The following is a 27217-nucleotide window of genomic DNA, read 5'->3' as shown; positions in this document are numbered from 1 at the left end:
TATTGACCATATTTGCATAGATAGAATTAACAAGAAATATTTAGAGTAGCTTGTCGATATCATATAACATAGAACAAGAAATGTAACATCTGAAAACCAGAAACCGAAATAGAGTAAATTATAACGTGTGTTGAATTAGTCGGATATATATACTTGGACAAAAAAAAACTCAAATCTAGCTAAAAGGGATAGCATCCGATCCGGTAGTGGAAAACAAAGCATGGAGTATGTTTTTTTAGATAAATGAAGCACGGAGTATGTACTGCGTGGCCGTGAAGCACAAGGTGATGGAAACAGTACAGCCTACGTGGTGGAACCTAAGGAAAATTCTCCTCGGAGCGATGAGCATGATGGGGTTTTAGATGCGTGCTGCGTGCACGTACGGTGATCTGAGCGATCACGATCGAGTTTCCTTTACGTCCCCTCATGAACACGGGCAACCTAGGCAGCTCGCGTATTCACGGCGATGGTAACTAAGTGAAATTGTGCGCGGTGTCTGAATCTGATGATGCCGGGGTTTTCCTTTTGATTTGGTCATCGAGTTCTGTTCGTTTGTGCCGTAATCTGCTGTTAACAGTTAGTTTACCGTACCATTGGCCAAAGCTCATATGAACAATTGCCGGCCGGGTGAAAAAAGTCATTCCTACGTCTGAATTTTGTGAGCATGTTTTAATAAAGAAGTCCTGATGTTTTATATGAGTTTCACACCCAGATTAGCTAGATGTGTGGTAAGAATCGGGTCAATTTAATTTTCTGTTCCCACATCTAAATTTTTAAATTTATTAGTTACACCAATTTTACCTAGAAATGAGAGAAGATTTTCATCTGGGAGTAAATAAACTCATATATCAATTCAAGTGCAAAATTGCTCAAAAGAAGATGGTCTACGCCTTATCTATCTACTCACTCTGTCGTCCTGAAATATAGCTTATTTTCATTTATCCCAAGTCAAGCTACCTCATATTTGACTAAAGTTACAGAAAACATATTATTAACTTCTACGAACATAAAAAAGGTAAGTTATAAGAATACATTCCACAATATTTTTAACAGAGCTTATATGAAGTCAAACTTATTTTTTTATAAATTTAATCAAACTTAAGATAAATAAAAATACACTATATTTTCACGACAAAGTAAGTGTTTATCTGTTTGTATCCTACTACTATTAATAAAGTCATTAGACTTTCTTCATCTCAAATGTACCTTATCTTCAACATGCAAGGGTTCGGAAAAAAGACTCTTTTTGGTGGAGAGACACTCTAAAGAATCTAGGAAAGTTCAAAGACTTAGCAGAAATCCAGATTCAAAATGGAGAATCCTTCCTCTTTTGGCAAGACAGATGGAAAAACCACAACATCAGAGACAATTATCCACAATTGTTTTCCTTTGCAAAGAATAATAACATCTCTATTGCTATTGCGTTACAGCATGAAGATCTGACACATCTCTTACATCTTCCACTATCAGAAACTGCTTTTGACCAGTTACAAGCTCTAGCTCAGTCTACAGATCAAATGCAGTTAAGCACAGAACAAGATATTTGAAGATACACTTGGGGCGATACTTTCTCCTCATCAAGAGCTTACAAAAGCATTATTGGCCACTCACAACACCATCCTGCAATTACATGGATCTAGGATAGCTTCTGTCAATCTAAGCATAGAGTTTTCTCCTGGCTACTTCTAAAGGATAGACTAAGTACAAGGAACATCCCGAGAAGGAAGAATATGCTACTTCAAAGCTACTCCTGTGTCCTCTGTACACATAACATCGAAGAAACAGTTCATCATCGTCTTTTTTTGCACTGTGAGTTCGCCAAACAATGCTGCCAGATGATTGAGGTTGACATGCCTGACATTATTGAGTTCCCAGATGCCATGTCCTTCTTAAAGGATGCAATTCATTCACGTTTTTTTATGGAAGCTGCCATCCTCCTTTGCTGGGCAGTTTGGAAGACTAGAAATGCCTTAATATTTTCAATAGCATTCAACCAGATCTAACAACAGGACAATCTTTGTTGATGAATTGAAGATACTTCGTCACAGAATCAAATCAAGATCAAGTCAACTTTTTGATCAATGGCTTCAATATGTTTGTTAACCCTTAGTTTTTGTTTTGTTAAAGATAACATCATTGCAGCATCGCCAAATAGCCCAACATACACTACACCACAACACCAACATAGGCGCCGAACCGTCTGACGCGAAAAGTCGTTACAGCCTCACACGATCTGACGCAAAAAAGATATAGCGTCAGTCCTGAGCTGACGCAGTAAGTCCTGACGCTAAAGACTTATTGCGTCAGATAGTTAGACTCTGAATATAAGTACCTACAGCGTCAGACAATAGCACGCTAAATTAAGATTTAGCGTCAGATGGTCTCTAGGCAATGTTTAGCGTCAGATCATCTAACTGCAAAAAAAAAGATTTTGCGTCAGATGTCTGACGCTATAAAAGTGTTGTGGTGTAGTGATATGGCAGCCACCCCAACCCAGATCAAACCTTTAATTTTCTTATGCTGATTGATAAGCCAAGTACCAAACATATAGTTTATAGATCTCGGTTGGTTTAAATTAGTAGCAAAAAAGATAATCCTCTAAATCATTTTGGCAAAAGAACAATCGAGGAATAAGTGTTGGATAGTTTCATTCCCATTACAACATATACATTTCTGGCTAGTTTTTCCTAGCGAGGTTGTCTTTGGTTAGGACGACACCCCTTTGCAGAAACCAAAGAAAGATTTTAAATTTTAGAGGAATTTTAATTTTCCAGATCTTCTTATGAAGAAAAAGTGGTTGTGTATCAATAAGGTGGAGATACAAAGAGCGAACCGAAAATAACCTAGATTTGGTTAAGTTCCAACGAAAGTAATCTGAACCTTCCACCAATTCAACATAAGAGCTACTATTTTAAGCCATGCTATAAGTTTATTATCCACCAGGCCCCTTCTAAAGGAGATGTTAAGGGGTGTTGTGGCCATCACTTTCGCAACGGTTGCGTGCGGGTCACACACTATATTATATAAGGATGAATATTTAACTTTTAGAGGCTTATCTCCTACCCATGTATCGTCCCAGAACCTCATTTTGTTCTCATCTTTAATATCGAAGGAACCTTTAGGCAACACCTCATCTTTGATATGCATGAGTCCTCTCCAAAAATAGGAGTCATTGGGTTTGGCTGTCACTTAAGTCAAGGTTTTGGATCTTAGGTATTTACTCTTTAAAAGAGATTGCCACATGCCTTTTGTGTTAAGTAAATTAACCAACCATTTGGCCAAAAGGTATTTATTTTGTAATTGTAAATTTAGGATACCTAGACCACCTTGGTCCTTAGGACGACATAAGATGTTCCATTTGGCAAGTCTATATCTGTGTTTATCGGAGGAGCCTTGCTAGAAGAATCTTGACCTAAAATGATCAAGGTTTTTGAGGACTCCTTTAGGAATATCAAAGAAAGGCATCATAAACATGGGTAGGCTGTTTAAAACAGAATTAAGCAGAACCGGTCTTCCCCCGTATGACAAGTATTTCACTTTCTAGCAAGAGAGTTTCTGTTGAAAACGTTCTTCAACTTTTATCCACTCAGAATTCAGGAGTTGTCTGTGGTGCATTAGGATCCCTAGACCCTAGATATTTAAAGAGATATTCCCCTACCTGACAACCAAAGAGGCTATTATAAAAAGGTTCCATCTCTTTAGCTGCACCGTAGCAAAAGATTTCACTCTTGTGGAAATTGATCTTAAGCCTAGATAATTGCTCAAAAGCACATAGCAAAAGTTTCAGATTCATTGCTTGTTATAGGTCATCATGATCTATAAAGATAATGGTGTCATCTGCATATTGTAGAATTGACAGACCATCATCTATAAGATGAGGGATGACACCTCTTATTTGACCATCGACTTTCGCTCTATTGATAAGGAGAGCTAGCATAGTTGTCAAACTAGATTTTGAAAAGACCTTTGGGTAGAAAACGAAACACTAATGGACAAATATCCCTTATTGTATAGAACTGTTGAAAGGAAAATGTCAGTGTCACAAGTACTGGGTACGCCCCCTTTGAATGTTTAGTTTAGACGAACTTTGATTGGGGAGAAACGGGTGGCTTGGCTAGAGTTGGTTTCTTTATTAGTGCCGATTGCCTTAAATGAAAATGAGGATGTCTTTGTTTGGAATTTACACAAGAATGGTCTGGTTTTAGTTTATTCTTTATACAAAGACACTATGACAAGAGAAGGAATACTGGAAAAATTATCTTTTTGAAGGCTAATTATCCTTGAAGATTAAAATCTTTCTCTGGTATTTGAAGAAGGGTGTGACTTTGACTAAGGCCCTGTTTGGTTTGCCTTGTTAAACTTTACCGTCCGTCACATCGAATATTTGGACAAGTACTAAATATAAACTATTTACAAAACTAAAAACACAACAGAGTAATTTGAGAAACGAATCTTTTGAGCCTACTTAGTCCATGATTGGACAGTAATTGTCAAATAAAACGAAAATGTTACAGTACCTGTTAAACTTTAACAACCTCAACCAACACCCCCTAAGGACAATTTGGTTAAAAGGCATTGGAATGGATGCACTAAATATTGTTTTTTAAGATCTCATGAGACAGTTCAACATCTCTTTTTTTATTGCTGTATAGGAAGATCTATTTGGAACTCGGTCCATGATTGTCTTTAATATTCAACCACCTAGTAGTGTAGCTCATTTATGGCTTAGAAGTTTCTCTCTTAAGCTTAGAAATCAAATTTTAATTGGGTTGCAGCTATTTGTTGGGTTGTGTGGTTGAGTAGAAATAAATAACGTTTTCTCAAACGAAATACATCTCACTCGGTCATGCAGGTCATTTTTAGAGAGGCTTATGGGATTAGACAATGGTCGCACCTATCTTAAGAGGAAGAGAGAGGTTCGTCAAATGAGGGGTGGTGTCGACTGTTGGAGATCATGGTGATGGACTTCTTCACCAAGTTTGGATCGGGAAATAAAATAGGATAGAAGCTTGAGTCGCTTCTTCATCAAGTAGTTTTTTTTTCCCTCTGAGCTTTTGAATCACCATGTGGTGTAGTGTGGTCTAAGTGCTACGATCGAGTTTGTTGTTTAACAGCTATACTCATTCACAATAATCATATCACATGTGAATGTGAATGTAGGAGACCGAAGTAGTGCTATTCCTTAATTAAAAAAAATATTATTTTCTTAACCTACATGGGAAAAAAAACTCTAGATGGTTGTTGTTTGACCTGTACATGCACCAAATACTCCTCCATCTTGTGTTAACTTGGTAAAGAAAGAGAGTTGCTATATTTCTGGTGTCTGAATTTTCAGAAAACAATCTTTGGCAAACAACACAGACACCTCGAAACATAGAAGTGCTAGGTAAAATATATGCTCCATCCTACATTTTTTTTTTTGGAATTGCTCCATCCTATGTTAGGTAGAAAATCCAGTGATGAATCTGCCTCACGATGTGTTCATATCACGATTCACGATGTATATTCAATAGTTAATAACTCAATATCACAAGGACATGTCTTTGAGGCCAAATTTGACTTTCTCATTAATCTGATAGCGCCAATACTCCGGGTCACTGTTAATTTTGCGTACCGCTGCTGATCCTATGGAGTTTGTCGGCGACCTCCTTCATGGTTGGCCTCTCATCGGCGACCATGCTGAGGCACCGCACCAGCAGCTCCGTGGCCTCGTCCAGCACCTCCGCTCCCACCTCCTCCATGACCTGCTGGTCCATGATCTCCCGGTGCCGTCCCGCCTGCGCCGCCGTGATGAAGCAGAACGCGAGGCCGCCTTCCTCTTCCCCGTCCTCGTCCTCCACCGGGACGAACGCCTTCCTCCCGGTGAGGAGCTCCAGCACGACCACCGCGAAGCTGTACACGTCGCTCTTGCTGGTCAGCTGGCTCGTCAGCAGGTACTCCGGGTCCAGGTACCCTAGGGTGCCCTGCACCAGCGTGGCCACCGCCGCCTCGCCCGCCGGCGCCAGCCTCGACGCGCCGAAGTCCGACACCTTCGCCGCGAGGTCGCCGTCGAGGAGGATGTTCGCCGACTTGACGTCGCGGTGCAGGATCGGCGGCGACGCCGACGAGTGCATGTACGCCAGCGCGTCCGCCGACTCGGCCGCGATGCGGAGCCGCGCGCCGGGTGACAGCTGCACCTCGCCGCCGCCGCCGCCGCCGTGGTGGATGTAGCCGTGGAGGCTGCCATTGGAAACGTACTCGTACACCAGCATGGGCACCTCGACGTCGAGGCAGCAGCCGAGGAGCTTGACCACGTTCCGGTGGTTGATCTGCGAGAGGATCAGCATCTCCCTGGCGAACTCCTTCACCTGCTTCCCGTCGACGACCCTCGACTTCTTCACGGCCACGGCGGAGCCGTCGGCGAGGACGCCCTTGTACACCACGCCGTGCCCTCCACGGCCGAGGACCCTCGCCTCCGCGAAGCCGTCGGTGGCCCTGCCGATATCCTCCTCGGAGAAGATCCTGAACGCCACGCCGGAGCTGGCCAGCGAGCCCAGCTGCTGCTGCAGGAGGACGCCGCCGTTCTGCTCGAAGAACCGCTTCTTCGCCTGGAGCAGCCGCCGCTTCTGAACCCACAGGTGCGACGAGAAGCTCGCCAGCAGCAGCAGCAACACGCCGGCGCTGACACCGGTGACGATCTTCAGTGGCAAACCGAATCTGCTGTCGTCGTCTCGGCGGCAGCCGCCCTGTAGAGTGGCGTTCCCACTGGACCCCTTGGGGCATGTGCAGGTGAAGCTGCCCGGCGTGTTGACGCACACGCCGTAGCACGGGAACTCGTCGCCGTGCCGGCACTCGTCGACGTCCGTGCAGCCGTCGGCCACGTACGGGTTGCCCTGGTACCCGGCGGTGCAGTTGCAGATGTACCCGGGGCCGTTGCTGGACTCGAGGCAGACGCTGTGCGCGCTCCGGCACGCGTACGTGTCGCCGACGTCCCGCGCCGCGGCGGCGCAGCTCGGGGCGTCCCTGATGGCCCAGTCCACGACGACGGGCACGACGAAGTCGCCGGTGCGGTTGAAGTGCGACCCGGCGAGCCAGAACCACATCGCGTCCACCATGAACGCGTAGGAGCAGGCGGTGGAGTTGGCCAGGAACGTCGCTTCCTGGTCTCGTCTCCGGCCGCGGCGCCGGCGGCCGAAGCTGCCGAGGTAGGGGCGGTAGGAGTTGAGCCCGAGCGGGATGTTGCTCTGGCAGCAGCCGTCGTCGCCGCGGCACGACCCCGGCAGCGCGCGGTCCGACGGCCGGCACACGGACATGCACCCCGTGACGTAGTACCCGTCGCCGTCGTTGAAGTAGGCGATGCCGGGGCAGCCGATGGACACGAACTTGCTCTTCATCGACGAGAAGAGGAACGCGCTGCCGTTGAGCGCCATGGGTTGCTCCCGGAGGCTGACGACGCAGCCGTCGGCGTCGCCCGGGCGGTCGTAGCACGCGCGGCTGGCGTTGAGGAGCACGGTGGCCTCGGCCGTCGCCAGCGAGATGGCGGCGACCTCGTGGCCGTAGCCGGACACGGTGAGCCGCGGCGGGTGTCCGCGGCCGACGCCGGCGCCGGCGTCGTCGCACTGGAGCCGGAAGCCCCCCGTGGGCGCGCCGCGGTGGCAGCCCGCGCCGATGCCGAACGGGTAGGGGACGGTCACGTTGCCGCACTGCTGCCGGCATCCCCTCGCCGGCGGCTGCTGCGACGCCGCAGGTGGAGGTGGCAGAAGCACCGCTGCCAGTGCCAGCCATGGTAGCAGCCTCAACACTCCGACTGAGGACACCATTTCTGCAGCACCAATCCTGTGGAGTGATTGGTCGGCAATGGCGATAAAAGAGGTCAAGCCACGGCAATGAAAACGCCGGCGATTACACGGCAGGCCAGGCTTTGTTTACTTCCACCTAAAAACACAAAATTTTTCAAGATTCTCCGTTACATCGAATCTTTAGACGCATGCATGGAGTATTAAATATAGATGAAAATAAAAACTAATTATACAATTTGGTCGAAATTTACGAGACGAATCTTTTGAGCCTAATTAGTCCATGATTGGACAATAATTTTCATAAACAAACAAAAATGCTACAGTGCCATAAAATTTTTCGCTCAGAAAGTAAACACGGGCCAAATTCTGTTGCACATTGCCTGGACGGTTGACTTGACCTTGAAGCAGTCAGTGTCTTGGCCGGCCGTGGAGTCAATCACTGTACTTGGCATCGTGTCACCATGCGGCCATGCCCTTCCACAGGGTAACGTAGCACATGGTGACAACCTGACAGGGATCGACACGACACTACTGTATTATCTTAGTATTTGACATCATCAAAAGAAAAAACTTGCATAGATTCTCAGGTTCTAGAAATTATCATCTAAAATAAAACTATCAATTTATATACCGATAATTTACCCAATATTTTCATTGCGCAAAGGTTAAACTTTAAGATCGTTTTATATATATCCGATATCCTCTCAGCCTCAAATTAAATCAACTTTTAAAATTGTCTTAAGTCAAACTATTTTAAAAATAATCGTCTTTATAAGGAAATTTATATATATTTATAATATTAAATTAGTATCACTAGATATGTATCATGAAATATATTTTCTTAGTATATTTATTTGGGGTCATAGATGTTACCTTCCTTTTCTATAAAATTGGGTAAATAAGATATTTTGACTTTGGATAATTTTTATAAATTGATTTATTTTAAGACGGAGGTAGTATATCTGTTGTCTTCTATCTATTTTCTACTCTTGTAGTCTTGTTGTAGCAGTACTTCAAGCTCTCTACGTTTCCAAACTGTGAAATGATGTTGGAAAGACGAGCGACAACTATAGATGGCCATCGGGTCGGGCCGAGCCGGCCCGGCCCAGGCCGTAGCGTGTCGTGCTAACTTGGCCTGCGTGTCTGTCGTGTCGTGTCGTGCCTCAGCAGCCTGCGTGCCTAGCCTTCGGTCCAAGCACGGGCCCACGGACTGACTTTGTGTCGTGCCGGCCCGCATAGCCCGACGAGCCGGGCCGGCCCATAGCCTGTTTTTGTAAAAAAAAAATTAAAATAACCACACAATGACAGAATGACAATGGTCACTTCACCAGCATAATGCCACAATCAATTTTTTACAACTCTCAACTTCTCAGATTCACAACCTCACTCTTAGATCATAGAAATGACATCAAAAGATATATAACATAAAAATGAGTTGATTATGCAATGCCCGCGGAGGTGGCCCCGGGCCGTTGCCGGGCCGACCCCTAAAACTCGGGCCAGCCCGCGGGCTCAGAGGTCAGCCTAAGCATGGCCCACACCACCGGCCCAGGCCCATAAGTTGCCGGGCTGGGCCGTGCTCGGACTGGGCCAAAATGTCGTGCTGTGGGCTGAGTCGTCGTGCCTCGAGCTGCATGGCCATCTATAGCGACAACTTCTTCTATAGTTTTGCTTGCGAGCTGTTTTGTGCCAATAAAGATATAATAAAATAATTTTACATATGAAACACTACAGGAAATAGCTGCTTTGCCGAGTGTCGTAGGCACTCAGCAAAGACACAATTACACTCGGCAAAGGGCCCTCGACAAATTTTTTATCGGTAAATGGTTCTTTGTTGAGTGCCTTTTATCGCGAACTCGACAAAGACAAGTGTAGGTTTATAACTAACGTACGTGATAACTTTTGCAAAAAATTCTCTAATTTTTTTCATAGGGTCCACATATGATGTAAAGACATTTCGCCAGGTTTTAAAATTTTCAGACTTCATTTGCAATTTATATAATTAAAATGCATTTCTTCCGCAACTTTGTCGCCATGTTTCGTGTATAATACTTTTGAAATTTCGAGCGTGCTCCTGAAAAAGGCCTCAAACTACAATAAGTATCTTGAATACCATTTTTCCAATCATCGAATTCTATGATTCAATGCACATGCAATTCAATATTGTATTTTCAGAGAAAATACGTCTAAATGAAAAAAATGAAAGATATATAGAAAATGTTTCGAGAACTGTGCCAAATTTGAACATGCACTTCAAAATAAAAGTGTAAAGACAGTAGAAAAAGTTTGGAGGCAAAAAATATTCTCTTTGCCGAGTGTCAGACTAAGGCACTCGACACCACTGTCAACCATTGCCGAGGGTCAACCTTTGTCGAGTGTCTGGCACTCGGTAAAGAGGCTCTGTGCCGAGTGCCAATATATGCTGAGTGTCATACTTTGCCGAGTGCAACACTCAGCAAAGAGCCTTTTTGCCGAGTGACCGACATTTGACACTCAACAAAGTATATGACACTTAGCAAATTTTCTTGTTTTCTATAGAATATTTTTTACCCAATCACATTCATTCTCTCTTAATTCTTAACCAATCATATCACTTCATGTCTTGAATTTTGTGTAGACATGGTTTCTAACTTAGACTCAGTTTCTATATTTTTGCTCTCTTTTTTCAATAAATCTCTTACCATATAGTAAAATCCTTAGATGTTACTATAATTAATGTCTAGACTACGATGGTTTTTGCATTGAAAGTGCCCTAAGCCGCCGGAGTCTGTAGCATAATTCAGAGGAAAAAAAATGAATCAACTAAGGTTTTGTTTGATGTAGTCAGCACATCAATCCATATGTGTTGAGGTAGATTAGAGTGAAACTTGAACTAAATTCTACCACAACCTACACCAACACATAAATTAAAGTAAATCTAACTACATCCAAAGATGCCATTACCCATATGCCATAGCGTTGCTCGATCGTATCGATCGGCCGTTGCATGCAAGTGGATGAAATGCAACGGCAACTCGGCAAGCATGGAACCAGGTCAACAAAGCGCATCAGCGATCGATCAGCCAACAGCCATATGCATGCCCGTGTTCGTTTTGCCCGGGTCAGCAACCGCCCGGCGGCCGCGCGCACCGAGCCGGCCGGCGAGGATGAAAACGCCACCGCATCGAAAGCCTGACCGATCACCGCATCATCCATGCGCGCCCGTTGCGATCCTCTTCAGGCTATAAATACGACGGCAGGGGCACGATCGACGCAAAGGCAGCCCATGCCGCCGCCGGCAAGGCGAGCGAATAGCTCCATCGAGGAGCAGTCGATCTGCTCCTCTACTCAGCAACGAGCCGGCGGGGGCCCGACGAACGGCCGGCCGCCAATGCTTATTCGGATTGGCCGAGAGCACCCGGTCGGATTGGCCGAGAGCACCCGGCCCACCTCCTTCTTTGTTTCTCCGTAAGTCCTTGTTAAGAATTATTATTAGGGATAATAATTAGTGATCAATTATTGTAATTCTGTAATTAGCATGTGCTAATTACATCATCGATAGTATAACTGTACAGACACTTCGGAAACCCTAAACCCTAAACCCTAGGGATACAACCGCACAGGCCCTTTCGGATAGGCCCTTTCGCACCAAAGATTAACCGTCTTATCCATCACTTTTACACCAAACATGTTATCAACACGAAGTTCTGCCCTCGCTGACGCTAAAAAGGCCGAGAAAGAGTTCACCGGAGTTCCACCGGAGACTCACCGGAGAGGTAGAAGATGACGACCCCTCCACTCCTCTCCATGAATGCCATGGTCGACGCGGTCACCGACGCCGTTGAGGCAGCCATCGCCCGTGGCAACAGCCACCTTGGAGGAGTCCGCAGGTTCTTCCTCCAGGGCGCCATCCACCGCGTCCTCAGGGACATTGGCCAGCACCGTATTCCCCTTCGCCGCCACCTCACCACCGGACTGAACGCCGGTGGCCGACCTTCAACGTCGCACTCAACCTTCCTCCAAGCCCGCCGGCGCTCTCTCCGATCAGGCCACCATCGACCCGAGGCCGCTCCTACGCCGCCGTCACGGCTGCACACCGTGATGGACACCGAAGCGCCCTCGGCGCTGGTTTTGTCTCCTCCTCAGTGAAGGAGGAGGCGACCGGCCGCTCCTAAACGCCGGCGGTGGGGTCGGTTGGGGGGGGGAGGCTCCGCCGCCTCCGGCTCGCAGAGGACAATACGCGGCGAAGGCGGTTGGCGCGGCGCAGGCGGTCGGGCGGCGGCGGCAGGGGCAGATGGCGGCGGCGCGCCGGCGGCTGGGGGCGGCGGCCAGGCAGTTGGGCTGGGCAGTTAGGGTTCCAACCCTAACCGTAGGCTTTTATACTGCAGCGGCTCCTTGGCGGGCCACTCAGCCGGCTGGGCCGCGCCCTGGCCTCGGCTGGGCCGCGCCTGGCCGGCTGTTAGGCCACCCCCATGGCTAATTTTTTTCTTTCTTTTCTTTCTTATTTCTTTCAGTAGTAGTAGTAAATAAATAAATGGATAGACTGTTTTAGCCCTCCAAGATTTCAAATCTGTGGCAGATTATAACCATGCTGTTTATAAAATTTGCTCTAAGTTGAAGTTTTGCGAAAAAGAGCCATTAGATAAAGACAAGATAGAGAAAACACTCTCTACCATGCTCCCATCTGATAGAGTATTGCAACAGCAATACAGGGCTCATAATTACCAAGCATATTCTCAGCTTATCCATACATTAACTCAGGCAGAAAAACATGATGAACTTCTTTTAAAGAATCATCATAAGTGCCCTGTTGGTTCAGCGCCTCTACCTAAGATTCATAATGTACAGGAAAAGCCTAAGAATAAGTTCAAAGGAAAGTTTCTGAAGAACAAATTTGGTAAACACAAATTCAACAAAAAGCAAAGGTTTAATCACAACAAGAAGAACAAGGACAATGCAAAAGCTCCCAAAAATAACAACAAGTGTCATAGATGTGGAGATTTTTTGCATTTGGCCAAGAATTGTTGTACCCCAAAGCATTTAGTTGCTTTGTACCAAAAGTCCTTAAAAGAGGCTAAGCCTGCAGGAGATAAGAAATATGAAGCACACTTCAATCTTGCAACTGAGGCTAACAAGGAAGCGAGTTGTTCCAAAATAGCCCCTAAGGAACAAACTCGTAGTAAATCTCTCAATATTGAAGAGAAAATGCCATCGACAGACACCATGCTCATAGATTTCGAATCTGGAGACATGTTTGGAGATTTAGAATAATCTCATAGTCTGGAACTTGATATCATAATAGATATATATATATCCCTATATATATAGTGTTGTAATTAGTCTAAGACATATCTTATATTTTGTGTGCTTGTGAATTGTACATACTTGTTTTGTTAGATCAAGTTTGTATCAAGTTTTTCATATTGTAACATATCATACTTGATATTCAATATATTATTATATACTTGTTTGATTCATTTATAGTATTTATTTTCTTTACTATACATATAGATGTCTGATGAACTCAATCCACTGGAGGAAGAATTATGTATTGTGGACTCAGGGGCCACAAATTCTATACTTAGAGAAATTAAATATTTCCAAACTCTTAAGAAAAGAGAAGGAAACATCTTGACTATTGCTGGTCATGATGCGTTAATAGTTGGTTCTGGACGAGCCACTATTACTCTCCCAATGGGTACACAGATTACGATAGATGATGCATTGTTGTATCCCGAATCAACTCGTACCCTTCTAAGTTTTAGAGACATCCGTAAGAATGGTTTTCATGTGGAAACACATGAAGACAGTAAAGAGGAATATCTTCTCTTTACCAAACTTACGGCATTTGGCAAACGAATTTGCGAAAAGATTTCTTCACTCCAACATGGATTGTATTTCACATACATAAAACCTGTAGAACATATTGCCTACAAAATAGTTTTCTGAGATGTCGATACATTCCGTAACTGGCATGATCGACTTGGGCATCCTGGGATAGGGATGATGAGGAAAATTATTAGCAATTCTACTGGTCATGACATGGAAAAAGCAAGATTTCCCTAAAATAAAGATTTTTGCTGCACTGCTTGTGCTACGGAGAAATTAATTTTAAGACCATCACATCTTAAAATACGAGCTGAACCACTTAAATTCCTTGGACGAATTCAAGGAGATATTTGTGGTCCGATTCAACCATTATCGGGGCCGTTCAGGTATTTCATGGTTTTAATAGACGCATCCACTAGATGGTCTTACGTGTGTCTTTTATCCACACGCAACCATGCTTTTGCCAAAATAATGGCTCAACTCATTAAGTTGAAAGCTCATTATCCTGAACATCGGATTCAATCAATTCGAATGGACAATGCTGCTGAATTCTCATCCCGTGCTTTCAATGATTATTGCATGGCATTGGGAATTCAGGTCCAGCATTCAGTTCCCTACGTCTATACACAAAATGGTTTGGCTGAATTGTTGATTAAAAGAATCAAGCTAATTGCACGACCATTATTAATGAATTGCAAATTGCCTACCTCATGTTGGGGTCATGCAGTCCTGCACGCTGCAGACCTAATCCAACTACGACCAACTACATATCACGAAACCTCCCCAATGCAATTAGTACGTGGGAATCCTCCGAGTATTTCCCATTTGCGTAAGTTTGGGTGCGCTGTATACGTACCCATCTCACCACCTCAACGAACATCAATGGGCCCACACAGTAAATTGGGTATCTATATTAGATACTCATCTCCGTCAATTATTAAGTACTTAGAACCTCTTACAGGGGATCTATTTACTGCCCGGTTTGCTGATAGTATTTTCAATGAGGATCATTTCCCGGCATTAGGGGGAGAATTGTACCAAAAAGAATGCCAGGAAATAGATTGGGATGCTAAAGGCATCTCATTTACTGATCCATGTACTACAGAAACTGAACTACAAGTTCAAAGAATCATTGATTTACAAAATATTGCAAATAATCTGCCAGACGCTTTCATTGATCACAAAGGTGTCACTAAATCTCTACATCCTACAAGGAATGTGCTTGAACGAGTGGAGGTACCTAATAAAACCACTCAACCCCAATTTGGTAAAAAGAGGGGGAGAAGCACTTCCAAGAAACAGGATCTGATTATTGACAAGCAAAGACACCTAAAGGACACATATTGTCCGCCAACTAGCTCAGTTATGCGCATAAACACTGAGGCTGGAACAACTGAAAACCCTCGATCCATCATCTTGGAAAATCATGATGAATCTTTAAGGGTAGACGAAATTTCTATAAATTTCGCTGAGACTGGAGAATCTTACAATCCTAAGTCCATAATTGTCGACATTTATTTCTCTGAAGAAATTGCAAATATCATCCAAACTGATACAGATCCCAAGTCCATGGCTGAGTGCAAAAAGCGCTCAGAGTGGGATAACTGGAAGATAGCAATTCAAACAGAGATTGCCTCGCTTTATAAAAGGGAAGTGTTTTCGGCTGTAATGCCAACACCTCCTGGTATCTTCCCTGTGGGATACAAATGGGTTTTTGTCAGCAAAAGGAACGAAAACAACAAAGTGGTGAGATATAAAGCAAGGCTAGTGGCACAAGGTTTTACGCAAAGACCTGGCGTTGATTTCAACGAAACTTACTCTCCGGTAATGAGCGGAATAACATTCCGATACTTAATAGCATTGGCAGTACAAAATCGTCTATCTATGCAGTTGATGGACGTCGTGACCGCATATTTATATGGGTCATTAGATTCGAATATATACATGAAGGTTCCAGATGGAATCAGTATACCGAACCCTAAGGCAAATCGCAATATGTATTGCGTAAAGTTGCAGAAGTCATTATATGGCTTAAGGTAGTCAGGCCGAATGTGGTACAATCGGTTAAGTGAATTCCTTAAGCTAAAGGGATACACAAATAATGATGACTGCCCTTGTGTCTTCATTAAGAAGTCATCAACTGGATTCTGTATTATATCAGTTTATGTTGATGACCTCAATATTATCGGCAATGGATCCGATATTGATGAAGCACGTCATCATTTAAAGATAGAGTTTGAGATGAAGGATTTGGGTCAAACCAAATTTTGCTTGGGTATACAACTTGAGCACTTACCTTCTGGTATATTCGTATACCAATCTACCTATGTCCAAAAGATATTGGAAAAATTCAATATGGACAAGTCATATCCAACAAAAACATCGATGGTAGTAAGGTCCTTAGATGTAGAAAAGGATCCATTCAGACCTCGGGAAGAGGATGAAGAGATATTGGGACCACATTTCCCATATCTCAGTGCCATAGGAGCACTAATGTACCTTGCTAACAATACCTGGCCGGATATTGCATTTGAAGTAAATCTGCTGGCAAGACATAGTGCTGCACCTACCAAACGCCATTGGGTAGGAGTCAAAACGATATTTAGATACCTTAATGGCACAAAAGATCTTGGTTTATTCTATAGCAGAAATCAAGATACAATTTTGTTAGGATATACATACGCTGGTTATCTATCAGATCCACATCATGGTAGATCCCAGGCGGGCTTTGTTTTCTTACAAGGTGGTACAGCAATATCTTGGAAGTCTTCAAAGCAGACATTAACGTCCACCTCTACCAATCACTCTGAAATAATTACTTTTATATGAAGCATCACACGAATGCGTATGGCTTCGCAGAGTAATTCACCACATAACACAATCATGTGGTATTGGTATAGCTGAGACACCGACGATTATCTTTGAAGATAATTCGGCTTGTGTTACTCAGATGGAGTCAGGATATATTAAGAGTAATATGACTAAGCATATTATTCCCAAATTATTCTACCCTCATGAGCTCCAAAAGAATGGAGAAATAGAGATCTTGCAAACGAAATCTTGTGATAATCTAGCAGATATTTTCACAAAATCTCTACCATACTCCACATTCAAGAAATGTGTTGATGGAATTGGTATGAGAAAGCTTAAAGATTTGCTAAGATCAGGGGGAGAATCTCTCTAAAAGATATTCTACTTCATCATTATATTATACTCTTTTTCCTTTATATGAGTTTTACTCTATTAAGAGCTTTCTCACATAAAGTTTTTAATGAGGTAATAGTAACACAAGGTAATTGTCATATTATCTATTTTTCCTCATTGAGGTTTTTCAAGGATAATATTTGACATTTTGATCTTTGATCAAATTGTTTTTAGACTAAGTCTTTAGGTCATCTAAAGGGTATATTAACATTGATTTTATATATATCATGGTGTTTCTCCTTATTTTTCTCACTGGGTTTTAGGGAGTTTTGCCTGGTATATCAACATACTTTGGATTTTTCCCACAGGGTTTTTCCAAAGCTTCCAGATTTTACTGACGGACAAATAACGGTGCCTATACAAGATCAATTGATCAAGGGGGAGTGTTAAGAATTATTATTAGGGATAATAATTAGTGATCAATTATTGTAATTCTATAATTAGCATGTGCTAATTACATCATCGGTAGTATAACTGTACAGACCCCTTCGGAGGGGTACAACCGCACAGGCCCTTTCGGATAGGCCCTTTCGGCACCAAAGATTAACCGTCTTCTGTATATAAACATCTACTGTACACAACAGTAATAATCCATCACTTTTACACCAAACAGTCCTAACCCCTCCCTCTAGTCCTCTTCTTCTTCTAATAGGTTAAGAGCAACTCCAATCCAGGTCCCTACTTGAATTGAATCCCTATCCTAAATTTAATTTTAGAGATTTTGACAAAAAAAATCAACTCTTGAGCCCTTATTTTACAAGTCCCCCTAAATTTTAGTTTGAGCCCCCCAGATCTGGCAGCCCCCTACTCGTGAGACCCATCCCACTTTCCCCCCTCCCCACCCTACCCCGCACGCGGTAGCACACGGCGGAACCGCGCCGCCGCCGCTGCCCAGCCCCGAGCCGCCATGCAGCCGCGACACTGGGCCACGCTCGAGGGCCGCTGCGCGCCGACGTGCAGGAGCAGGAGCACCGCCGTCGCCGAGGAAGACGGAGGAACCGATCACATCAGCGGCCGCCCCGATGACCTCCTCCGCCGCATCCTCGTCCACCTCCCCGCCAAGGACGGCATCAACAACATCCTCTTTGTGCGGGGCGCGGGTGGGGCGCCGGAGCAGGCGCTTCCCCTGGCCCGGAGGCTCCGCGTTTCACCCGGAGGTTCTGCGTCTCTAGCAGCACCTGCACACAGCCAGGGTGGGCGGCCGACGGCGTGCGAGCATGGCGCCGGAGCAGGCTGCAGGCGGCGCGGCGAGCGGGCGCCGATGCTGGCGGCGCCCGGGTGGGGTAGGAGCGGACGGTGCGGGGTAGGAGCAGACGGGACAGTTTCTTTGAGAAATAGGGTGTTGGGCTAGAGTTGCAATGGATTTTGGGTCCTTATTTTTTGCAGACCAACATACAAATAGAAAAAGTAGAGGCCCAATTTGCATGCTGGGCTGGAGTTGCTCTAAGAAGCAATCCGTAGGATTAGAGTGATCACATACACAAGGATCCTAACCCATGGATTAGTGACGTGGATTAAGTCCTATCCAGTCTTGCGATCATCATAAAATATCCCTTATACTTAGAGGAACTGACATCAGCGCGAATGGATATTCTTGGTCCCATGGCGTCCTTACATCTGGTAGATATATATACCGTGTAGTTCGATTCATTCTCTTTCTCTCGATTACAACCGCTCTAGAACGAGGAGGAGAAGATGAAGAAAGAACTCCCGTCGAAGAGGTTAGTTTGGACTTTGACTCACTGTCAATCATGACTGCCATCTTCACCCGCCACGCTCCAGTGCTCGTCGGTGTTGTACGCCTGACAGAGAACCGCTTGCAGCACCGGCACATCTTCAGCCGTTATCGTCGTCACGGATGGCACAACCATTGTCATCCTCATCGTGGCCGGGGCAATAACCGCACACAACACCTCGTCATCGCCTCCAGCATCGCACAGGCTTTTGGATCTTCTCAGGCACCACCAGTGCGAACTCTACTAGTTATGCCCGTCCACCTAGCACCTGCCGCCACCACCAACTCTGGGGTCCTTCACCCTGGCGGCCGGCCCAAGGGAGGGCTTTACACCGTATGACTTCTAGACCTTGGTGGGCTTCAACACCACCAGATCCGGCACCGCTGCGGCTCCAGCAGCCTGGGACTAGTAGCGTCGAGTTCGTCGCCAGACCACCGCAGACTACAGCCCTGGCTCCTGAACTTTAACCTTTGTAGAGGCCGGCTCTCCAACGACATCCTCCCGAGTGGCTTCAGTGGAGAGCCCGGTCCCTCCGGCGAGGGGTGTTTTATTATAGGATCTGTCTACCTATCATTCGGTTGATTTGGTCTATCCTATCATTCAGTTGAGCAAAAAGCCAAATCAACCGATTTGAACTAGGATCCAAATTCAGGTGATGAAAAAAAAATCATATGAATTACACACCCTTTGATCCAAATCAAATGACCCGTAAAAAACAAAGCCAAATATTAAAACTATTATTCAATCAAACAACTACAACTGAACAATTCTCCACAGATTAACATGAAGTTTCAAAAACCATGTTATAATACACCCAGGTTACAACAACCTAACACTAAAATTACACTATAGAGCTAGTTGTAAATATAGTTATATGAAATTGTAAGTACTAATACAAGACATTGTAATAAATACCATCAATTTGTCACTGATTCTGTCTACTAAGGGCATGAGTAGATCGAAAAATACATCAGGACCACAAAACCTCTAAAAACTTTATGAAATATATGAACGATTCAAACAGATCTAGTTTACCTGCGAAACATCAAGAACTAATCCAAATCACAGACATTCTTGTAGAATCAAAAACATTTCAAACATCATCTCACGGCTTTGACACAAAATAAACGAAGGCATGAAAAGCAGGACCTCATACCAAAGATGCCAAGTGCAAATTGATCAAAGGCACGGTCTTCAATTCATTCAACGAGATGTCAATATGCTTCTAGTGGCCATGCATGGTGTCATACTTCAACAAGTACATACATTAAATAGAAATAGCACATCCTAGATTTTAAACATGAATCTAGAAAAAGAATAACAAATACTTCAAGAATCTAGTAATTTTAAGAAAATGAAACTTGAAGGATATAAAAAACACCGCAACCCCAAGAATAGAATAAAGAGAGAAATGAAGAGATCAACCCAACAAGAAATACATCTTAGATTTTTTTTAAAAAATACTAGTCATCTAAACACTTACATGCAGGATCCAGAAAAGATTGAGAACCACAGAGAAGAAGATGGCTAGAGAAGACAACAAGAAAACTCTGAGAGGAAGCCAAGTGATTTATAAAGAAAGGAAGAGAACTTGAAAAGGCAGATAGAAATGGTCGTCCATATAAGGCCAGTCTCAATGGTGAGCACCTCTCAATTTCCAACACATGAAACATTGACATGAAATGAGGTTCTCTCACGGTGCAAAGTTTCATTGCACGATTTCATAGCTTATTTTACTATTTTTTCTCTCATCCCTATCTTTTCCTCTCCCTATCTTTTCTCTCATCCATCTCTTCTGATGAAATGTCAGAGCTCCTCAATGCGGGTTTGATTCTCGTTTCGTGGTGTTGGAAACACCGCCCCACTCGTTTCGTGACAATGAAACAAATTCCTTCTCTCTCCTTCTCGTTTCATGCAGTTTGATGATGTGACATTCTCTTAAATATGCATGAAACCTCCTATGAAACTCCAATGAGACTGACCTAAATAGCAAAGAAGGCAAACGATCCATACACTAGGAGTAAATCCAAGAAGACCACATGGAGTGAAAACCGATGGAAGGGTGAGACTAGTTAAATATCACGCGCTGGGAGTAAATGCACAAGCACCAACCGGTTACTCATAGAAAAATGGTCCTACCAGGCCATGTACTGGACAATAAGCCCAAAACAAAGCTCAATAAAAAACATAAAGTACCAAACAGTCACTAACAGAGAATGAACCCAACAAGCCTTATAGTACTTTAAAAAGCCCAAAATTAAAACGCATGTACCGACTTCATGCCTTAAGAATCAATACACAAAAATCCCAATTGAAAAACTGCATATATCAAAAGGCCTAACAGAGAGGAATCTTTATTAAATAAAGAAAAAGAAGAAGGGGTGAAACATAAAAAGAATAGACTTGCCCTCCAAGAAGGTCAAAAAGCATCTCTTAAAAGAAATAGAAGGGCCAAAATGAAAGAATGATACTTACCTGCGCCTACATAGCATCCAAATCGGGAGAAGTACCAACCAAAGAATCAGATCTGACTATAGGATTCAAGCGAAGGAAGAAACCTCCAGATCGATCTAGGCAGCTTCACATACAAAAAGATGGGGACAAAACACAGGTAAGCAACATATTCATTCAAATCTACAACAACTAATGAATCTCTCAAAGCAGTACATAAAGATTGAAAACAACTTCCCTTCTAATTCGACATAAGCACTCATAATTTGTCAAAAAAACATTTATAACCTAGCAAATTTGCATTATCTTAGTGGAAATTACTTATCTTCTTTAAACTAAAATCAACCTAAAAACATCCATAAAACCATTTATGATGCCACAAACCTAATAAAATGTGAAGAACACATTTAGAGTTACTTATATAAATTACTGTATTGACTAACGACTTATTAATATTTGTTGAATGTAGAATGAAGTGGGGGATACAGACAAGGACAAACCTAAAGCAACATCAATACAAGAAAACCAAACATAGGTAAATTCTCAAACCTAAAAACTCTAAAAACAAGCTAATTTATAGTATAACTCAAATAAAGTATGAAATTCATATATCCATGAAAAAGCAGGTACAATTTGCCTACCTTACAAGAAATCCATTTCAACCATCATCTTCAAAGCATCCAATTAACCAATCAAAAGACAACATTCGGCAGATGTGCACTAAGCTCAGAGAATAGTCAAACTGAAGAGTTTGAGCCTAGCTGTCATAGTTTCACAACATCCACAATGTAACTAATCTATATTGAAATCAGCATAGGAGAAATGAGGCAGCACAAGACAGGGAGCTAGGATCGAGCTGCATAAACCATGGCTAAAATTGAACTGCACACTTTATATAGAGAGAAATAATTGACCAGTTGATTTAAGTACTTCCATGGAGTGTCAACAAGAGAAATTTTTTTTTTTGAGATCACGACTTCACGTGTAACAAGAGAAAAATTTAGTGCTAAACATATATCTGGTGCTAAGAACATGTAGCTGCTAAGTTAAAATATGGCAATTAACTAGGTGGTAAGATTCACAAGCAATTAACTAGCTGCTATAAGTTAATATATAACTGCTAAGAGCAAATAGCTAATAATAAGGTGCCAAGTTAACAAGGAGGTAGATTCACAAGAAATTAACAAGGTGGTAGATTCACAAGCAATTAGCTAGGTGTTAAGAACATATAGCTTCTGCAATTAACTAAGTTCACAAGCAATTAACAAGGCAAGAATCCACGAGTGAGAACATATATTGCAGTAGCTACTGCCACCTTGATTCATGTCAACTGTAAGAACATATAACAAGCCAAAACAAAATCTGAACTAAGTTAATTGCTTACTGCTGCTACTGAACTAAATTGGAACAGTAGGGGCCTTACCCGTTTACCCTGTCCAGCTGATGCTATTTGAAAACAAGGAAACACATGAACTAATGATACTGATGATTGTCACTGTTGTACAGATAGAAATAGAGAAGAAAAAGATGGGCACAACTATTGCAAAAGACAGAGATGAGAAAAATGCCAATTTTTTTTAAAAAAAAAACTAGCAGTAAAGAACTAAGGAAATTGCATTCAATAAAACTGATAGGTGAACTAGCATGATCTTAGCCTAATAGTATCAGTTCAGGGTCTAGTGACCAACCGGTTCATCATCAAGGCTAGATTGATATGTGGACATGCACATCTCAAATTTCACTAGAACAAATCAACGACCCACTACACAAAGAATACAAGAAGGTCAATTGCATGCCTATTCCATATATAACAGGTTCACTAGCTTAACAGGTACACCAAGCCGCAAAGTTCACTAATTTAATAGGATCAAGAAACAAGAGATATATCAATTCAACTAGCAGTACACGAGACTAAAGCAAAAATAAAAATCATTGTCCATTTACATTTTCATCGTTAGTTTTTTATGGACATACAAATAGAGAAAAACACACTACTACAAAAAATCTTTTGCAAGGCATTTTAAAATGAGCCTCGGAGGCGGGCAGAAATACGAACCGCCTCGGTTAATGCCTAGGATTAATCGAGGCGGCCACTTTTTATTAACCGTGATGGTCACAATGAACCGCCTCGCAAAATCAATTTACAAAGACGACTAAAAAACCGTCTCCTAAAATATATTAACGGAGGAATACTCCTATTTTTGGAGGCGGACCTCCTAACTTGCCCACCTCAGAAAAAAGGCCAAAGCCGAAACAGGCCCATACTAAGGCCTGATAGGCACTCAAGTATGAATTTCTAACCTAGGGTTCACTCAGAACTCACCCTCTCTTTCTCACTCAGACAAACAATGCCTCCCCTCCCCCTCCTTCTCCCTCTTCGTCACTAGAGCCAGAGCGCCCGAGCTCACGCGGCACTGTCGTGTCTCCCTCTCCCTCTCTTGAGCCTGAGCCTCCCTCACCGGCATCGTGGATCTAGAGGTGGCAGCATCCCCGAGCTCTTCCCCTTGGCGGCATCCCCAAGCATGGATCTAGAGGCGGCGAGCGCGGATTCGGTGGTGTGGTAGCCGGATCCGATGTCGTGGTGTCCGGATTCGGCCTCTCCGTGCGACGCTCCTCCACCCCGTTATCATGGCAACACCGGCCATGCTTTGACCTCCTCCCTCCACTCCCTATGACGCAGATCCAGCGAAGAGGTGGGCTACGTCCATGGTTCCAGTGGGTTGGAGCCCAGTGACTGCGGATCCGTCCTCCTCCCCTCCCTCCATGGCTCCATCGGCAGGTGGCCGAGAGGTACAATGAGGAGCAACGACAGTGGTGGTGGCAGCTCGTGGATGGGCTCGGCGAGCCCATGGATGGGCTCAGCGAGCCTGTCCACAGGCTTTTTTCCTTTTTTTTGTTTTTGATTTATCGAGGCGGGCATCAAACCACCTCAGAAAATGCCCTATTTACTATGACCTTATGTCCGAGGCAGTTGCGATGCCTGCCTTGGTAAATCTATTTTGCCCGTCTCGGATAATATTTTGTGTAGTAGTGACATGTAGTGAACTAGTGATAGACTAAAGCAAAATAGTTAATTGCTCTATCTAGGAATTTAATTGAGCCAAAGCATGTGTAGTGTGAACATCCAACCAATACAGAAAAGACGAGCTAGAACACATGGAAATTCAATGTATACATATAGGTCAGAAATTTGTACATCAAGCTCTAGATAAATAGAGAATAGGTAAATGCCATCCCTGTTACACAACTCATACTTTTACTAGCCAACAAGACTTCAAAAGATGCGTAAAAGGAATCACCAACGTAGAATCAGGGTCTTATCTGACAAAAATTCCACAAATTTTGGTGTATTCATGTTTTGCAGGGATTAAACAGGAAAATAACCAAGAAAGATCTAGGACCAAAATGAATATAAACACCATGTATGAAAAAGAAGATTGTAGAAGGTCCAGGAAGACTCCACATCAAAGGGGGGGCACCAGTCAGTAGGGCAGGGCGCCCACCCTCCCCCATAACCAATTAGGGGAGAGCTCGCGGATCGAGGATAAACCAACTTTGAGGCTTAATAATCTTTGTCCATTAAGGTCGGTTTGATCTGAGGGCTACGGTTCATCCCATCGGCCTATCTAAGCAATGCCCTAGCCCCTGGAGCAAAGCATCCTGGAAACCCTAATTCATTATCTCCAGTTAGGATCAGAGCCAAGCATTCAAGAGTAGTCTAGCCTTGTAGTCCTCTAGAGAGATTAGGGCTAGTCTTATAGAATTAAAGAGAGATAGAGTGGAGGGAAGAGTTGTGGAGGAAGCTCCGGAGCTATCGGTGTCTCCTTCCTCGGCTTGTACCTGCGGGATCAAGCTCCTTCGTGGGGTTTGCTTCTGAGATTTTTTAGGTGTTCAACTTCTAATACTACTAAGTCTGTTGTTATTATTGTTCTTTAGTTTGTGACTCATTTGAGTATTTCAATTCTTGGTTGCTCTTGGATTGGAATTGCATGTCGTGTGTAGACGCGGTGTCTAGACTCAATTGCACGTAGATATCCTCCTACTCGCCGGATAAGGATTGTTCGTGGAAAGTGACCCAATCGTCCCAAAGAATTTATAGTTTCCTATCATGCTTGTAAGGACCGGTAGGACTTGGATGTTATGTTAGAGTATTCTCTGCAGTACTGTGGCCTAGCGTGTCCCCTCTAGAATAATATTAGCATAACTTACCACATGTTAGAACTAGAATTCGTAGACATCTTCTCCATAGCCCTTTATTTCTCTTGTTTGATAGTCTGGGGTTAAGTTTAGTCTTGGTTAGTCATCGCATGCTTTCTTCTTGTGGATAAAATACGGTACTCGAGATATCTTTTTCGACTAAAGTGCTACATCAGTATATCCATGCGCTTGCAGATTATTTCTCTTTGATTCTTCTATAGTGCGTAATAAATACCAACAATATTCTAACAATTGTTGGATGTGATGCAACGATAGTAGACTCTAGCTGTGCCACTATCACACTTCCCATGTGTACTCAAATTACAATTAAAGATGCATTATTATATCCCGATTCAACTTCTACCTTACTTAGCTATAGAGATATCCAAAAAAATAGAGTTCATGTGGAGACACATGAAGAACATAAAGAGGAATTTCTTCTCTTCAAAGATACGGGATATGGAAACAAATTTTTGAGAAAATTTCCCCTTTACCGTCTGGAATATATTATACATATATCAAACCGTAACACATGTTGCCTATAAAATAATTTTTTTAGAATATCAACACATTCCAAACTTAGCATGATCGCCTTGGTCATCATAGCATAGGGATGATGCCAAAAGTTATAAACAATTCCCATGGTCAGGACTCAACTATTTCTAAGTTCCCAAAATCCTCTGGTTTTATATGCACTGCATGGGATGATGCCAAAAGTTATAAACAATTCCCATGATCAGGACTTAGCTATTTCTAAGTTCCCACAATCCTCTGATTTTATATGCATTGCATGTGCCACTAGGAAATTGATTTTAAGACCACCTTATTGATCAAAGCTGAACCACTTAAGTTCTTTGAAAGAATTTAAGGTGATATTTGTGGTCCTATTTATTCCATTATGTAGACAATTCAGATATTTCATGGTTCTAATAAGTGCATTTACACGATAGACTCACGTGTGTCTCTTATCCATGTGCAACTATACTTTTGCCAAACTAATAGCTCAAGTTATTAGACTTAAAGAAGATTATCCTAAACACCAAAAAAAATCTACTAGAGTGAATAATGTTACTTAATTTTCCTCAAAAACTTTCAATGACTATTGTATGGTTTTAGGAATTCAAGTTCAGCACTCAGTTCCATATGTTTATACTCAAAATAGTTCAGCAGAAGCTCTTATCAAAAGAGTTAAGCTTAAAGCAAGACCACTATTGCATAATTGTAATCTACCAACTTCATGTTAGGTCATGCACTCTTACACGCTATTGACTTACTATATGACGAACAACATATCATATAGCTTCCCAGCTGCAATTAGTATGTGGAAATCAACCAAGTATTTCCCATATGCGAAAATTTGGATCTATATATGAAATAAACTTCAGTCCATATCACATTGAATGTTTAGATATTAGTTAGGAATGCTAAACATGAGGCTATTATAAAACTAATTGCACAAACTAGGACTAAATCACGAGATAAATTTATTAAACCTAATTATTCTATAATTAGTATATGCTTACTGTAACATCACATTCGCTAATCATAAACGTGATGGACTCATCTCATGAATTAGTTTTCATTTATATAATTAGTTATATAATTAGTCTATATTTAGTACTTCTAATTAATATGAAACAGGACTAAACTTTAGTCAACCCCAAAAAAAACACCCCTAAACAAAAGCCCATATATAGGCCATAGCGTTGCAGGGTTGCTCGATCGATCAGCCGTTGCATGCAAGTCGATCTCCAATGCAACGGCACTCGGCACCCATGGAACCCGCGGCCAACAAAGCGCATCAGCGATGGATCAGCCAACACCCAACAGCCATGCCGTGTTCGTTGCCCGGTCAGCAACTGCCCGCCCGCGCGCACCGAGCCGGCGAGGATAACCGATAACGCCGCCGCATCGAAAGCCTGACCGATCACCGCATGCATCCATGCATCGCCGGCCAATGCGATCCTCTCAGGGGTCAGGGGCAGGGCAGGCTATAAATGCAACAGCAGGGACACCATTGGAAGGCAGCCCATGCCGCCGCAG

The 27217-nt window shown here is 43.2% G+C and overlaps 1 protein-coding gene and 1 long non-coding RNA gene across 2 annotated transcripts; one reads left to right on the top strand and one right to left on the bottom strand.

Annotated features, from left to right (window-relative positions):
* Positions 5387–7852, bottom strand: LOC8079882 (wall-associated receptor kinase 3). Its single transcript, XM_002441854.2, has one exon. The coding sequence runs from the start codon at positions 7797–7799 to the stop codon at positions 5601–5603; it is 2199 nt and encodes a 732-aa protein (XP_002441899.1). The 5' UTR covers positions 7800–7852; the 3' UTR covers positions 5387–5600.
* Positions 10554–20427, top strand: LOC110429941. The gene is made up of 2 exons (XR_002447131.1): positions 10554–11225; positions 20016–20427. It is a non-coding gene; the product is annotated as an uncharacterized LOC110429941 (long non-coding RNA).

Source organism: Sorghum bicolor, chromosome 8, assembly GCF_000003195.3.
Source record: "Sorghum bicolor cultivar BTx623 chromosome 8, Sorghum_bicolor_NCBIv3, whole genome shotgun sequence".
Taxonomy (NCBI): domain Eukaryota; kingdom Viridiplantae; phylum Streptophyta; class Magnoliopsida; order Poales; family Poaceae; genus Sorghum; species Sorghum bicolor.
The sequence above is the reverse complement of the archived record's forward strand: the minus strand, read 5'-3'. Positions and strand labels throughout refer to the sequence as shown.

Excerpts from the sequence above, each read along its gene's own strand:
- LOC8079882 (XM_002441854.2), bottom strand. The coding sequence starts at position 7,799 with ATGGTGTCCTCAGTCGGAGTGTTGAGGCTGCTACCATGGCTGGCACTG.